At 43.6% G+C, this 14,411-nt stretch overlaps 1 protein-coding gene across 10 annotated transcripts in view; it reads left to right on the top strand.

Annotated features, from left to right (window-relative positions):
* Positions 1-14,411, top strand: part of FMNL2 (formin like 2) — a 337,175-nt gene that overhangs the window by 217,149 nt on the left and 105,615 nt on the right. For all 10 annotated transcript variants that reach the window (XM_051849554.3, XM_051849553.3, XM_051849548.3 and 7 more), the window contains exon 4: positions 5,941-6,017. In XM_051849554.3, the coding sequence (XP_051705514.1) occupies positions 5,941-6,017 (77 nt within the window). The remainder of the gene's footprint in view (positions 1-5,940; positions 6,018-14,411) is intronic.

Here is a 14,411-nt window from a genome sequence, read left to right as displayed (position 1 = left end):
TAGGAGATTGGGTAGACCTCTTGGTTTCAGCCTAGTCCAGCTCTGCTGGCTGTTCTGACCATCTGGGGAGTGAATCAGCAGATGGAAGATTTTTTTTCTGTCTCCTCCTCCCCACCCCCACCCCCTGGCCGTTTACATAAATAAATCAATCATTTAAAAAAATGGTGTGTTGTCAGGTCCCCCAAATGCTTAATTCTTGTTAGTTTCTTTGCTTTTTGCCTTTAAGCGTACAACAGCTGGAGCTGATGTTGTGGTGCTGTGCGTTAAGCTGCCGCCTGCAATGCTGGCATCCCGAATGAGTACCAATTCATTTTCCTGGCTGTTCTGCTTCTGATCCAGCTCCATGCTAATATGCCTGTAACAGCAAAGGAAGATGGCCCAAGTCCTTGGGTGCCTGCACCCATGTGGCAGAGCTGGATAAAGCTCCTGGCTTGGGCCTTTCCCAGTCCTGACCATTGTGACCATTTGGGGAATGAACCAGCAGATGAAAGTTTGATATTCTCTCTCTTTCTTTCTTTCTTTCTGTAACTCTTGTCTTTCAAATTAAATAAATATTTTTAGAAAAGAGAATATAGTAGTCTTAATTTGATCAAATTAGGGATGGTTACAAAGGAAGACACCCCCATACAAACAAAATACACGCCTCTCCCCCAGAGCAGTTGTTTTTCTGCACTATTTACTTGCCTAGGGCAACAAGATCCTTTTTAGTATGGAGTTCTACACTAGACTAGGCTTCTAACATGCAAGCCGGATGGCTCAGACCCCACCCAGCATTAAACACCCTCGTCCCCAGCTAAGTGGACAGAAATGCCAGTGTTTGTACACACGACTGAGATCTGCTCTTACTCAGAGTCCATTCTAACCCTAAAAAATTTTCTCTACATTTTTCAAATTCTAAAAATGGCGGGGGTGGGTGGGGTGGGGTGAGAGAGAGATATATAAACTCCCAGAGAGTGCTGCTGAGCCTCTAAGCCCCATGGCCCACAAGAAGGAAGATGCTTAGAACGAAGCCGGGAGCTTCCTCCCTACACAGTTCCGCTTCTCCTTGAGATCCGTTATTCCAGGTTCAGTAAGACAAAACAACACTAACAAACTGGTTTCTCGGAAAGCATTTTGTTTTCTCGCCAATTGCTGAATAAAAAAGGAGGAGGACCTAAGATGTGTGTCTGGGCCTTCACTGCCCAGTGCTCTGCCCTGGCCCACGTGCTCCCCTGTACAGCCCTGTTTGCTCTGCGCCTCATGAGCTCTGTCTTTCAGCTCAGCAAGAAGTGACAAAGGTGTTGGTGAAGCACCCCTGCCTTAGGCAGGTTTCTGTCAGCAGGTGGCAAGGGGCGGTGATCTGCTGCACACAACGTAATTATGTCACTTAGAGCCTGGAAAGCTGGGATTTGTTGGGAATAAGGCGTGGCTTGCAGTTAGAAGGAGCTTAGACTCCTCGGCTGTGATATGGTGCAGGGAAGGGGGTTGGATTTCCCGTCCGGGCTTCACAGTTGGCCAGACCAGGCTGAGCAGGCCCTTTAACTACGTCTGGAGTCCTTGGACGTTCCGTTCATTCATCTGTTGTCTAGATTGAATGGAAGATGCTTAACTTGCTCCTTTAAAAAAAATGTCTTAAGCATTTTCTATGTCGATTTTCTTCTCAATCATTTTAAATGAAACCCTCCAGGGCAAGGAAGGAAGCACCTCAATTAGATCTCTCTGTGACCAGAAGCAGCAAGCAGCTCGTTTCAGACCAGCCGTTGGTTGTCTGTGGCTTTGGCTGCAGATCAGGAAGAAGGGAGGCTGGTCCTTCACTGGAACCGCAGTTGCGGAAATGAAACTCACTGCGTAGCTCGTCCCCTGCTCAGCGGCCTCCGCGGCCCCTCCTTGTATGGAGGGACGAGAGTAGGGTCCAGACTGCTAATGGATCCTACCTGGCTGCCTTCTGCTGCTCTCTACAGGCACACGATTGCCTTTGAAGTGTGCAGAGGATTCTGGATACGTTTTAGCAGTGCACAGTGTTGGCACTCCTTGTTAATGTGTTAGAGAGGTGGTTGCCAAGGCTTCTCCGTAGTCCACAGTTCAGCTACAAATGGAGCCTTTCCAAAGATGATAGAATACAGGGCACAGGCAGTTGAGTTTGACCTCAGTTATAGAAGGGGTAGTGCCTGGCTTAGTCAGTGCCTAGTAAGTGTCAGCTGCTGAGGTTACTGTTACCACAGAGGGTTTCGATTTCCTTGTCTTGTTGTGATACGTATCTCTTGGTGTCTCAGCCAGTCCTTGTCTATACTCTATCCTCAGTTCTACGCTGAGTGCCTTCTGGCTGATGGCATACACAGGAGACCACCTTGACCCTGGAGAGCCTAAGGTAGACTTAGGGGACCAGCTAAGCCCAGGGCTGTAGGGAATGCTGCAGAACTGCACGTGACATGCAGCCTGGGGCACTGAGTTAGTTTCTAAAGGTCTCTTGTGCAGACAGCCTGACTGATGTGGGAGAGGCCGCTGTGGAGCAGCTGGCACACCTAGAAGTGGCTGCCTGTCGTGTGACCACGGGTCCTGCTTTCCTTTATGGCAAATGCAGGATTGAGTATTTTGTCTTCTTCCTCTGCCCTGCTTTATCCAAGCTGCAGAACTGCCCACACTTGGCCCTTGAATTCATCTCGGCAGAGCACCCTTTCGTGCTCATCCTGCTCTGCCTCCCTTTTATGCCATGAGCTGCCCTGGGCGACTTCTTTGCCGGGAGGGGATCCAGGAAACTCTGGGCTTGGATGTCTTGGCAAACTATCCATGACCCCCCATTCCTTAGGCCTTTAAGTATAAAAATACATTGAGAGACAGACAGACAGATAGCACCCACCTGCTGAATCATGTCTCAAATGCCCATAATGGGCAGGGCTGAAGTTGGGAGCTGGGCACTCAGTCCAGGTGGCAGGAGCCCAGTTACTGGAGCCACCACTGCTGCCTCCCAGTATTTGCATTAGCAGGAAGCTGAAGTCAGGAGTCAGACCTGGGAAACAAACCCAGGTACTGTGATGTGGGACACAGGCATCCTAGTGAGCATTTTTACTGCTAGGCTAAGCAACTGTGTCCTTTTGGCTATTTTTGATAGAAGATGGGAATGAGCCATTCTCTTTTTACAACATATTAGGGATATCTCTCTTTCTTATATCCCACTATACCTGGAATTAGAAAGCTGAAGACATCTTTTCAGTGTGCTTTGTGAATAACAGTTATGAAAAAATAGTGAGGAAGTCAAGGTCTTGCACAGGAGGAGGAGAGAAATGATGGGAGCCTATCTGTGCCAACACCATTCCAGGCCTTCCTTGGGCTGACTCATATTCTGGAATCCTCATTGCTAGTCTCCTTCCTGCCCTTGGACACCTTTCTCCCAAGCCATGGGAGCCATTAGCAGAGGTTTGGAGCCAGATGACTGTGTTTCTGTTGTAACCATGGCAGCAGGGGAGTCAGATCCTTCTCCTGAGAAAAATGCTCCAAGCTTTTTCTTGTCAATGACAGCTCTGATCTGTAGTGCAGAGAGCCTGGGACTCCTCATAGAAGGTGCTGCCTGTTGAATTCCTTCTTCCAGAGTAGCCTGATCATAGCCACTGCTGGAGAGTGTTTCTGTAGGAAGGTTTGTTCCGGTACACTGATATATGCTCCCACCCCACCCTCCACCCCCGGGTAGCATGCATGTTATTAAGAGTCCAGAGAATAGAGAGATGTAGACATTTACTATCAGAGAAGAATTTAGTAAAGAAGGAAGACCTTGAGGGAGTCTTGGAAGCACAGGTAGAATTTTGATATTCCAGAAGAAGGACCTTCCAGGTGGTGATTTGGGGCAGAGGTAACTCTGAATGTTGATTTTTGGAGCGTGTTAGGTCATGAGGAAAAGAGTTAATGTAGCAATCCCGAGACTGCTATCATTAGCAAGGCCTCCTTTCAAGGTTAGTCCTTGACTGGCTTCTGAGAACTTGTATTTTGGGAAGATTCCCACTCCTCCCTGATAAGAATGGCTCACTTTGCCTAAACCATTGATGAAAACACTATGGTTAATGCTAAATCTCTGTTTTCCTCCTGGGAGTCAGGAATTAGTATTATCTTTTATTTGAAAGGCAGAGACACAGAGAGGGATACACAGACATGGAGAGATCTTCCCATGTGCTGGTTCATTCTCTAGATGCCCATAACAGCTGGGACTGGGCTGGGCCAGGCTGAATCTAGGAGCTGGCAACTCAGTCCAGGTCTCCCATGTGGGTGGCAGGGACCCAGGTACTTGAGCCATCACTACTGGCTCCCAGGATGTGCATTAGCACGAAGCTGGAGGAGGAAGCAGAGCCTGGATGTAAACATAGGCACTCCAGAATGGGATGCAGGCGTCCCAAGCGGCAACCTACCCACTATACCAAATGCCTGCCCCTGGAATGCGATAGGGGCCTGTGAGACCAGTCCCCAACAGGGACCCTGGGTACTGAGTCTCTGATGAGCTTATGCACATCGTCACTGTCATTTGTTGATGTCTTGGCGAGGGGACTCTTGGAAGCTGGTTTCCGTATTTCATCCCATGCACATTTTCTCTGTGAATCTAGCTTTATGTTCTTCTAGCAATGAGTGTGACTATCTGCTATGTCCCATAAGTCCTCCCAGAGAATCTTTGAGACTGGGGGCATCCTTGGGGTCCTTGACTCATAGGTGTATTGGTGAATATTGTTGGGTATGTAGGGCTGGAGACAGTAATCTGCTTACTTCAAGATTCTCATTACATGAATAAGTAATTTTCCTGTTCCCTTCTGACAAGCTAATTTTCAGCATAAGAAACATTTGCACAACTGACAGATGGGAGAAATTATTTACAAATAATGCAACTGATAAAGGATTAATAACCAGAATATACGAAGAGATCAAGAAACTCCACAACAACCAAGCAACCCAGTGAAGAAATAGGCCAAGGACTTAAACAGATATTTTTCAAAAGAGGAAGTCCAAATGGCCAACAAACACATGAAAAAGTGCTCAGGATCACTAGCTGTCAGGGAAATGCAAATCAAAATCACAGTGAGGTTCCACCTCACCCCAATTAGAATGGCTTTCATACAGAAATCAAACAGCAAATGCTGGTGAGGATGTGGGGAAAAAGGTACACTAATCCTCTATTGGTGGGAATGTAAACTGGTGAAATCACTATGGAAGTCAATTTGGAGATACCTCAGTAATCTGAATATAGCCCTACCATATGACCCAGCCATCCTACTCCTGGGAATTTACCCAAGGGAAATAAAATCTGCAAATAAAAGAGTTATCTGTACCCTCATGTTTATTGCAGCTCAACTCACAATAGCTAAGACATGGAGTCAACCTAAATCCTCATCAACTGAAGACTGAATCAAGAAATTATGGGATATGTACTCCATGGAATATTACACAGTGGTTAAAAAAATGAAATCTGGTCCTTTGCAACAAGATGGATGAATATGGAAAACATCATACTTAGTGAAATAAGCCAGTCCCCAAAGGACAGATACCATATGTTCTCCTTGATTTGTGATAACCAACAGAGCACCTACAAGGAAATCTGTAGAAGTGAAATTGACACTTTGAGAAGCAATGACTTACTTGAACAGCCCTTGTCTCGATTGTCAAGGAACATTTTTTTTTTCTTAAGGGAGAATGGAACTGGGAATGGGAGGGGGAGGAGGAAGTTGGGTGGGAGTGGGAGTGGAAGGGTGGGTATGGTGGAAAGAATCACTATATTCCTAAAATTGTACTTATGAAATTTGTACTCACTGAATAAAAGGTTTCTTTGGGAGGTGGGGGGAGAAAAGAAAAATTTGCACAAAAGAGAACTGTGAAAGAATCCCACTTTAGAAGTGATGATATTTTCATATGGTGTTAAACTTAAATAATAAGCTACAGTTATAGCAATTGCCAAAATGTTCTATGAGAATGTATGTTCTTGTGTTACAGAAATTTAGACGGCGTGTTCAAGAGTCTACACAAGTGCTAAGAGAACTGGAAATTTCTTTAAGAACCAACCACATAGGGTAAGTGTATCCCTTTAACATCTTAACTGTAAGGCTTTTAGAAACTTCATAAACGAATCATTTCCGAAAAGTTGAGCTTTCTTATTGCCCATTGTAAGAAGCTGAGGTTTAGATGGGTAGAAACTTTGTTAGTTCTTGGATCACTCACCTGTATAAGAATCATTAGAGGGCAGCCATGGATTAGCCGCACAGTGGATTAAGCCACTGCCTGCGACACCGGCATCCCATATGGGCACCAGTTCAAGTCCCTGCTGCTGCACTTTCAATCCAGCTCCCTGCTAAAGTGCCTGGGAAAGCAGCAAAGATGGCCCAAGTGCTCAGGCCCCTTCCTGCCATGTGGAAGTCCTGGATGAAGCTTCTGGCTTGTGGCTTCAGCCTGACCCAGCCCTGGCTGTTGTGGCTCCTGGAAGATCTGTCTCTTCCTCTGTAACTCTGCCTTTCAAAAAAATAAGTCAATCTTTTTGTTTGTTTTTAAAGAATCCTTAGAGGCAGGGCAGATGATTTTTGACTTGAGGCATTTTTATCACTTTTATGTTTTCTTGATACAATTCTATGTAAGCAGTTCATAGTGAGTGCTTGCTTTGATGTGCATGTAACAACTCTGGTAAAACAAGAGCCCTTATGAGTGGCTGTGGACAAAGATCCTTGGAGATGTATAAACTTCACTGTAGTTATTCAAGTTGGTTAGTTGGAGCTTCTCCACCCGCGCACCTCTGCCCTCCCCCCACCAACCCCATGCTCAATTTCATGGAGTTTCGGGCCAGAACTGGCAGATGCTGGAGTAATGTCACATGACTCACCTTGTTACACTTGAACATGGTGTAATAAACTTTGGCCGATCTCTGCAAACAAGCATTTCTGAGAAGTGTCTTTCATGCCACAGCATGGTTGGTTTACCCTGGACATGTAAACTCTATTTCAGGCTTCCCTACCTTTGGGTGACATAATTGTCCAGTACCTTAAAATAGAAGGCTTATCTCCAAAGCAAAATGATACCAGGTATCCAATTTTACATCATGAGTTCCACCCAAAGTACCTGTTTAACACTGAGCAAATTCTTTAAGTCCTCTGGGTATTGATTCTTTGAACTTTATGATGACAGGGCTATAGGCTTTTAGAATTTTCCCATGTGACTTTCTTTGCAGGCCTATTGGAAATGAAAATTTCATGTGTATATTGCCCATGGTTTTACAGCATATTATAAAACAGGTATATCATATAAATAGCAGTTCTGCTTTAGACTATGACTAAGGTAAAGTGGGTGGGGATCCTTTTTTATTTTTCTGCCAAGGGCCATTTGGATATTTATAACATCATTCACAGTCCTTACAAAATTATCAACTTGAATTTTGAGTCCTGCCTGTAGTTGCATTGGCAGGGCCAGACCAAATGATTTAATGGGTTTTATGTGGCCTGCAGGTCAGGCCTTCCCCACCCCTGAAACCATTCCAATGGTTAACTAGCACAGTTACTTCAGAATTAGCTTTCTTAAATTGTAGGAATGCTTTTAATTTATAAGTGAAGGAACTTGGGTGAATGTTCATTTCTTTAAGGCATGTTGGTCACCTTGAGAATGAATTATGAATAATGAAAAATGAAGTGATTCTAGCCTTTGTCTTAAAAAAACGGACAACAGAGCAGTGAGTTACAGAATCAAGATTTTGGAATGGGAAGAAAAATTAAAGATTGCCTAATACCTCATTTTACAGATGGAAGGAATTAAGGGCCAGAGAAGGTGAGTGAATTGTACAAATTCTGCAGCCAGGAAGAGCCAGGTGCTTTTGCTCAACACACTCTGTTCTCTTTACTATGTAGCTTACCCTGGCAGCTCTTTCCCTGAAAGGAATTAAGATAATCAGGTTCTGGGATCAAAGCATTGAGGCTTGTCTATTGGGGGTGAAGGTAGTGGTAATTTAATGCAGTTGGGCATCCAAACTTAGGAAACTTAAATACTTTCCAGAATTTATGGCTCAGGAACTAGATTCTGTTTGGTATGGCCGAGCTCTGCGCCTTTGGCCCTTCTTTAACTGAAAATGGTGGGATGAGTTACAGCCAGGATTTCTACAAATTGTCAAAAAACATTTCTTGAAGCATTGCTAAAATAATGTGAAATTGACCATCAAATACCAAAGCAAGACAATCATTTCCAATACAAAGTTGGCTGAATAGAAAAGCCTTGGCTGGGTTGAAGCCAGTGCAATCTGCAAGCAATTGGAGTGGTTTGTTGTTGGGGATACTATAGGCGTGCTGAAAGATTCTTACATTTCTTTCATCTTCATTTTCCCTTGCCTACCATCTCTGTGAGACACACTTTGGTTTTAGCAGCAGAAATATTTATGGAGATGCATTGTCTGGTTGTTTGCAACCAGTTACTGTCATAAAGTTATATGGATGAAACCACACACCAAGTTTTTGATCTTTCCTATCCTGAAAATTCAACCTTGAGCTGAACTCTTCGTGTAAACTAACTGGCTTCACCTTAATTGATTGGGAACTTTTCTAAAGAATTGCCTGAAAGTGATAAAAATAATCAATTATTATAGTGAGCCATTCCTGCAATGTAAGGTGCTGTATAAGAGATTCATAGATTTTATTGTACTCTTTACGGTACCCATTATATGAAGATGATTGGGTGCCCATTTACCTCATGGACAAAGAGATCTTGACTCATATTTTTACTATGCTCCCTTCTTTGGTCTTAGGTAATAATATTGCATAAGGCTTTATTCTTACCAAGTGCAACAAATTCTTATCTGTGAAATGAAGATAATATTTCATAGAGATATTGTAAGAATTAAATGGAACTAATAAAGGAACTTAAACTTAGTAGTTATTTAATGTGAGGTAGGTTTTTTTATGATCATTGCAAATGATATCTGCTAATAATCCATTACTCTATAATACATACCTAAGGAATTCCATGTAGAGAATGTTACTTCCTCTAATATGATCCTGACACATAGCAGATTGTGATTCCTGGAAATTAAAAGGAGGGATTACATAAAATCTACTTGTCTTGAAAAAGTTATTGGCACATGCTTGCTTTTCAAGGTTAACATCTTGGGCTTTTTTGAGATAACATTCTAATGTGCAGTTTTGTAAAGCAAATTTTGATATAAGCAAATTTTGAATTTTGATATAAGCCTAAAACTTGATAAATGGAGTGGTCTTTTGAAAAAGAAAATTAATTTTCTTTGAGCCAAGTTGAAATAAGAGTTGGACTAGACATAATCCCATTTAGGTTCTCTTAGGAACTATAATAATAGAGAGGAATTGGATTATGACTTATCCAAGTGCTTGAAATTACTTGGAATACCCTTGAAATGAACCAAGTATCATTACATCTGTTGGCCGTGCATTGTGAACAGATGGATGTTATGATGCTTGGGAAGTCAGTGCAGTAGGATTCAAGTGATGGTGGAGGTGAACAGGATGGACTGACTGGCTTTCTTCTGTGGACCTGAGCTGTAGGCTGTCCCTCCTTGGAGGTCATTTATTTTAGTAAAACTGCCTATAATGGTGGAAAATTACTTTTCATCCTGAAAAGTTTCAGGTCACAGAAATTCTCCAAGAGACTCCTTTCACTTTATCTCTTTGGGGAATTGAGAGAACAGCATTGGCTTGCAAGAGGAATATGGGGGAGTGGGAGGAGTTTTGTCAAAAAAGGAAGAAGCTGAGGAACACTTAGTAAATGACTTCTCTCTAGGGTGTTCAGGTTCTTTGTGAACTGTCTGGACCATGTCAAAAGAGGAAAGATAGAAGAATGGCTAAGCTGCTTTTCAGATGTGTACAGCGTGTGCAGGTGTATGTGGTTATACCAAGTTCCCTACCTTTGCTCCAGTTCACTCCTGCATGTTGCTTTGGGGAAATCATCAAGATAGTAATCATTTTGTCATTTATTTACTAAGCATTGGAAAGGATCTTCAAAACACTGATTATGAAAAAACTGCATGAATTTAAAAAATTTTTTGCACCCCAGCAAACCCAGACTTCTTATAGTATGTCTGAATAGAATTTAGTTTGAGGCTCTAAAAAGGATCAGACATTAATTTGAAAAGTTCCCCTATCAGAGCCGGTGTCGCAGCTCACTAGGCTAATCCTCCGCCTGCGGCGCTGGCACACCAGGTTCTAGCCCTGGTCGGGATGCCGAATTCTGTCCTGGTTGCTCCTCTTCCAGTCCAGCTCTCTGCTGTGGCCTGGGAGTGCAGTGGAGGATGGCCCAAGTCCTTGGGCCCTGCACCCCGCAAGGGAGACTAGGAGAAACACCTGGCTCCTGGCTACGTACGGATCAGTGCGGCGCGCCGGCCACAGGGTCCATTGGGGGTGAACCAATGGAAAAAGGAAGACCTTTCTCTCTGTCTCTCTCTCTCACTGTCCACTTTGCCTGTCAAAAACAAACAAACAAACAAACAAAAACTTCCCCTGTCAGCGCAATGCGAACTCTGATAAAACTGAAGCAGAAACTTGGGTGGAAGAATGATGAAATCCTGCTCTTTCCTATGCTTGCAGATATCTTTATTGTTTAATTAATTGAAGGTAGTAGGATTCTCCTGAGTCAACACATGATCATAGGTTGTTTTGCATGATATGTATGAAGAAAATCTGGTCTTATAGATGTCCTTGGAAAAATGAGTTTTAAATGGCCATTTCTGATAATTGTGAATTACCATGTAGTAGTTAATTCTTAAAGGTGGTTGTAATATCTGAAGCCATATTGGTCAATTTTTATATCCTGTTACATTAAAATCTTTTATATTTTCTTGGATTCTTTTTTTTTTTTTTTTTTTTGACAGGCAGAGTGGACAGAGAGAAAGGTCTTCCTATTCCATTGGTTCCCTCCCCAATGGCTGCTGCGGCCGGCACACTACGCTGATCCGAAGGCAGGAGCCAGGTGCTTCTCCTGATCTCCCACACGGGTGCAGGGCCCAAGGACTTGGGCCATCCTCCTCTGCCCTCCCGGGCCACAGCAGAGAGCTGGCCTCTAGAACCCGGTGTGCTGGCGCCACAAGTGGAGGATTAGCCTAGTGAGCCGCGGCGCTGGCCATATATTTTCTTGGATTCTAAATCATTTGCCCATGCATAATCTTATAGAATGATTTCTTTTTCTTTTTTTGTTAAATATTTATTTAGTTAAAAGTGTTAAAGAGTGAGAGGGAGAGACACACAGAAGAGAGATCTTCAATCTGCTTGTTCTGTCCCCAAATAGCCACAACATAGCCTAGCCAGGTCTAGGCCAGGCCAAAGCCAGGAGCTTTATCTGGGTCTCCCACATGGGGCAGGTGCCTGAGCACGTGGGCCGTCCTGTGTTGCTTTCCCAGGTGAATTAACAGGGAGCTGGAATGGACGTAGAGCATCCAGGGCTTGAACCAGCACCCATATGGGATGTCAGCGCTGCACACGGCGGCAGCAGCTTAACGCTCTGTGCCACAGCACTGGCCCCATAGCATGAATTCTTAATATCGGGCATTGATCATTTGGAAAACTCTTTCACTGAGTTAGTCTGATCTTTCACATGTTGAGATATTCCACAATATTAAAAAAATTTTTAACAATCAGTCTCATCAAATATACTTTAAGTAATGAGAAGCTGTCAAGCTATGATAGTGAATACAGGTTTCCCCAAATTCTCATTTTTAATTGAACACTTAGTTTTTCTAAGCAACAATAAATACTGTCCCACTTCATTTTTGATCAGATGTCTGCCAGATCCCCAAATCTGAAGCATCCTATTCTGTCAGCCACTTTTACAAGTGAACTGGCATTCCATAAATAAAGGGGTATGCCAGCTTGAGGCTCAAACAATTGTGCAAATGCTTTTCCTCCTGATGACCCTCATCCTGGGGTGTGCATCAGAGGTGCTATATGTGAGCTTCCTGTTTTGTCACACAGATGATTAAAAAGATGTGTACCCAAGGAGCAAGCTTTAATAAAACCAGTGATTTCCCCCTGATTTCCTAAGGGCATTCTTAAAGTTGCCTCTCCACCCCCAGCCTCCACTCCTACCCCTGAGTGCAGGGGATGAAGAATACAGCAAGTAGTGTATTCTTTGGTGGCAGCGGTTCTGTTCACTGTTTCCTTTGTACCATCAGAGTCAGGGGCAGTGGAGTGAAAACAGCTAATGTCTTGATATTTTTTACAAGAATAGTTTTACCCACATAGTCACCCCAACAGGGTTTCAGGGACCTCTGATGATGGGTTGGCTGTACCTTGAGAAGCAATTTGCAACACTGCCTACCAAAGTACATTTTTTGACCATAGTTGAGTCTGCATGATGCTCATTTGCCTTTTGCTTCTTGTGAATTTTTTTCAGCAACTTCAGTTCCCACCATGTCTGTAGGGCCTCTCTCCATAGGAGACTGGTTTGAGAGGCTTAGTGGTTAAGATGCCTGCATTCGATCCCTGGCTCCAGCTTCTGACTCTGTCTTACTGCTAACAAAGACCCTGGGAGGCAGAGTTGAAGGCCCATGTAGTCGGGTTCCTGCCACCCACATGAGAGGCCTGGATTGAATTTGCAGCTCCTGGCTTTGGCTGCTCTGTCACTGGGGGCATTCGAGGAGTGAAGCAGTGGGTGGGAGCGCTCTATCTGTTTCTCTGAGTCTCTCTGCCAACCAAATAAATAAGAATTTAGAAATTAAAAAAAGTACTAGAGACTGGCAAAGAGAATCACTATCCCTTTTTCTTGTGTATCTTCTGGCCGTTTGCTTGATGTTAGAAATTGAAAGCCAGGAGACTCCCTTAAGACTTTAATTTTCCATGTGAGCGCAATGAGGACAAAATAAGGGTTGAGGCAGCAGCGAGAGCAAAGCTTTGACCAGGCTGCAGTGAAACAGTGACTGTTGGCTCTGCTTTCCCTGAGCCCATTTTTTTTTTCCTAGAGCACTTTTTCATTATCCCTGTCTCCTTTAGCTTCTAAGCCTGTGATTTGGAATTTGCCTAAATTCAAATTCACAACAAACGGTAATCACACGGAGTCTCAGGCGCTCAGGAGGTAATGTGTGCCGTCAGAGTCAGAAATAAGCCTACTTTCCAAAACCTGTAATCACCCAATTTGAACCCATTTGCCTACTGGCAACACACATAAAAGTATATAGCATGCATAGAGGTGAAAATGGGAATACTTTAGTACAGGAACCCTAAATTTATAATATAATTGTATGCTCATATATAAAAATCTGTAAAATGAAGTATCCATATTCTTTTAATGAACTCAGATTCCAGATCCTGCTTTGAAAGTTACCCTTTCCCGTCATTACTTAGTTTCTTTCTTCCTGTTCCTTTCCACATGGGAGTTCCATCTCAATTCTCTTCTGTCTTGGACAGAATATCCCAAGAGGGAAAGGATAGGGACAGAACGTTGGTTGTTTTTTTTTCTTATAATACATACTCTTATTGCTGAAATGACTTTGCTAACTTGATAGCTTTTGATAAAGGGAGTGAACAGTTACCCCTGAAAATTTGTATCTCATTCCATTCCTTCCTAAAAGACCTAGGAGTATCAGGGCCAGATCAGAGACCCAGGGAGGATCTTGTAGCTTAAGAAAAGATGTTAGCCATATGGAATTAAACCAGAAGCAGGACAAGTCACATGCTTGTCAACTTGTTAGGAAGTTAGCAGCTAGCTCCTACCTTTCACGTTGACAGTTGTCCTTTTTTTAAAAGCAAAGCAGAACATTTATTTCTCTATTTAAAAGGCAGAAGTGGGGCCAGTGCTGTGGTGTAGTGGGAAAAGCTGCTACCTGCAATGTTGGCATTCCATAAGGGTGCAGGATCGAGACCCAGCTGCTCCACTTCTGATCCAGCTCTCTGCTATGGACTGGGAAAGCAGTAGAAGATGGTCCAAGTCCTTGGGCCCCTGCTTCCACTTGGGAGACCCAGAAGAAGCTCCTGGCTTTGGATCGATGCAGCTCTGGCCCTTGCTGCTAATTGGGGAGTAAACCAGCAGATGGAAATATGTCTGTTTGTCTCTCTCTGCCTCTCCTTCTTTCTTTGTGTAACTCTTTCAAGTAAAATAAATCTTAAAGAAAAAAAAAAAGACAGAAGGACAGAGCGAGAAAGAGGGAGAGACACAGACAGATCTTCCATTTATTGATTCACTTTCTACATGGCTGCAGTAGCCAAGGCTGGGCCACATTCAACCTAGGAGCCTGGAACTCCATCTGGGTCTCCCACATGGGTGGCAGGGACTCAAGCACTTGGGCTGTCATCTGCTGCCTTTCCAGGTGCATTAACAGGGAGCTGGATCTGAAGCAGAGCAGCCAAGACTTGAACTTGTGCTTGCATGGGATGCGGGTGTCACAGGTGGTGACTTAACCTCCTGTACCACAATGCCAACAGCAATTGGCAATGGAGTACCAATAAGAATTTTGAAATAAAGTAAGAGAAAACAATAATCTT

Source organism: Oryctolagus cuniculus, chromosome 3 (assembly GCF_051225735.1).
Source record: "Oryctolagus cuniculus isolate XC-2025 breed Fujian yellow rabbit chromosome 3, ASM5122573v1, whole genome shotgun sequence".
NCBI lineage: Eukaryota > Metazoa > Chordata > Mammalia > Lagomorpha > Leporidae > Oryctolagus > Oryctolagus cuniculus.
Note: the sequence above shows the minus strand (reverse complement) of the source record. Positions and strands in the feature narration are given on the sequence as shown.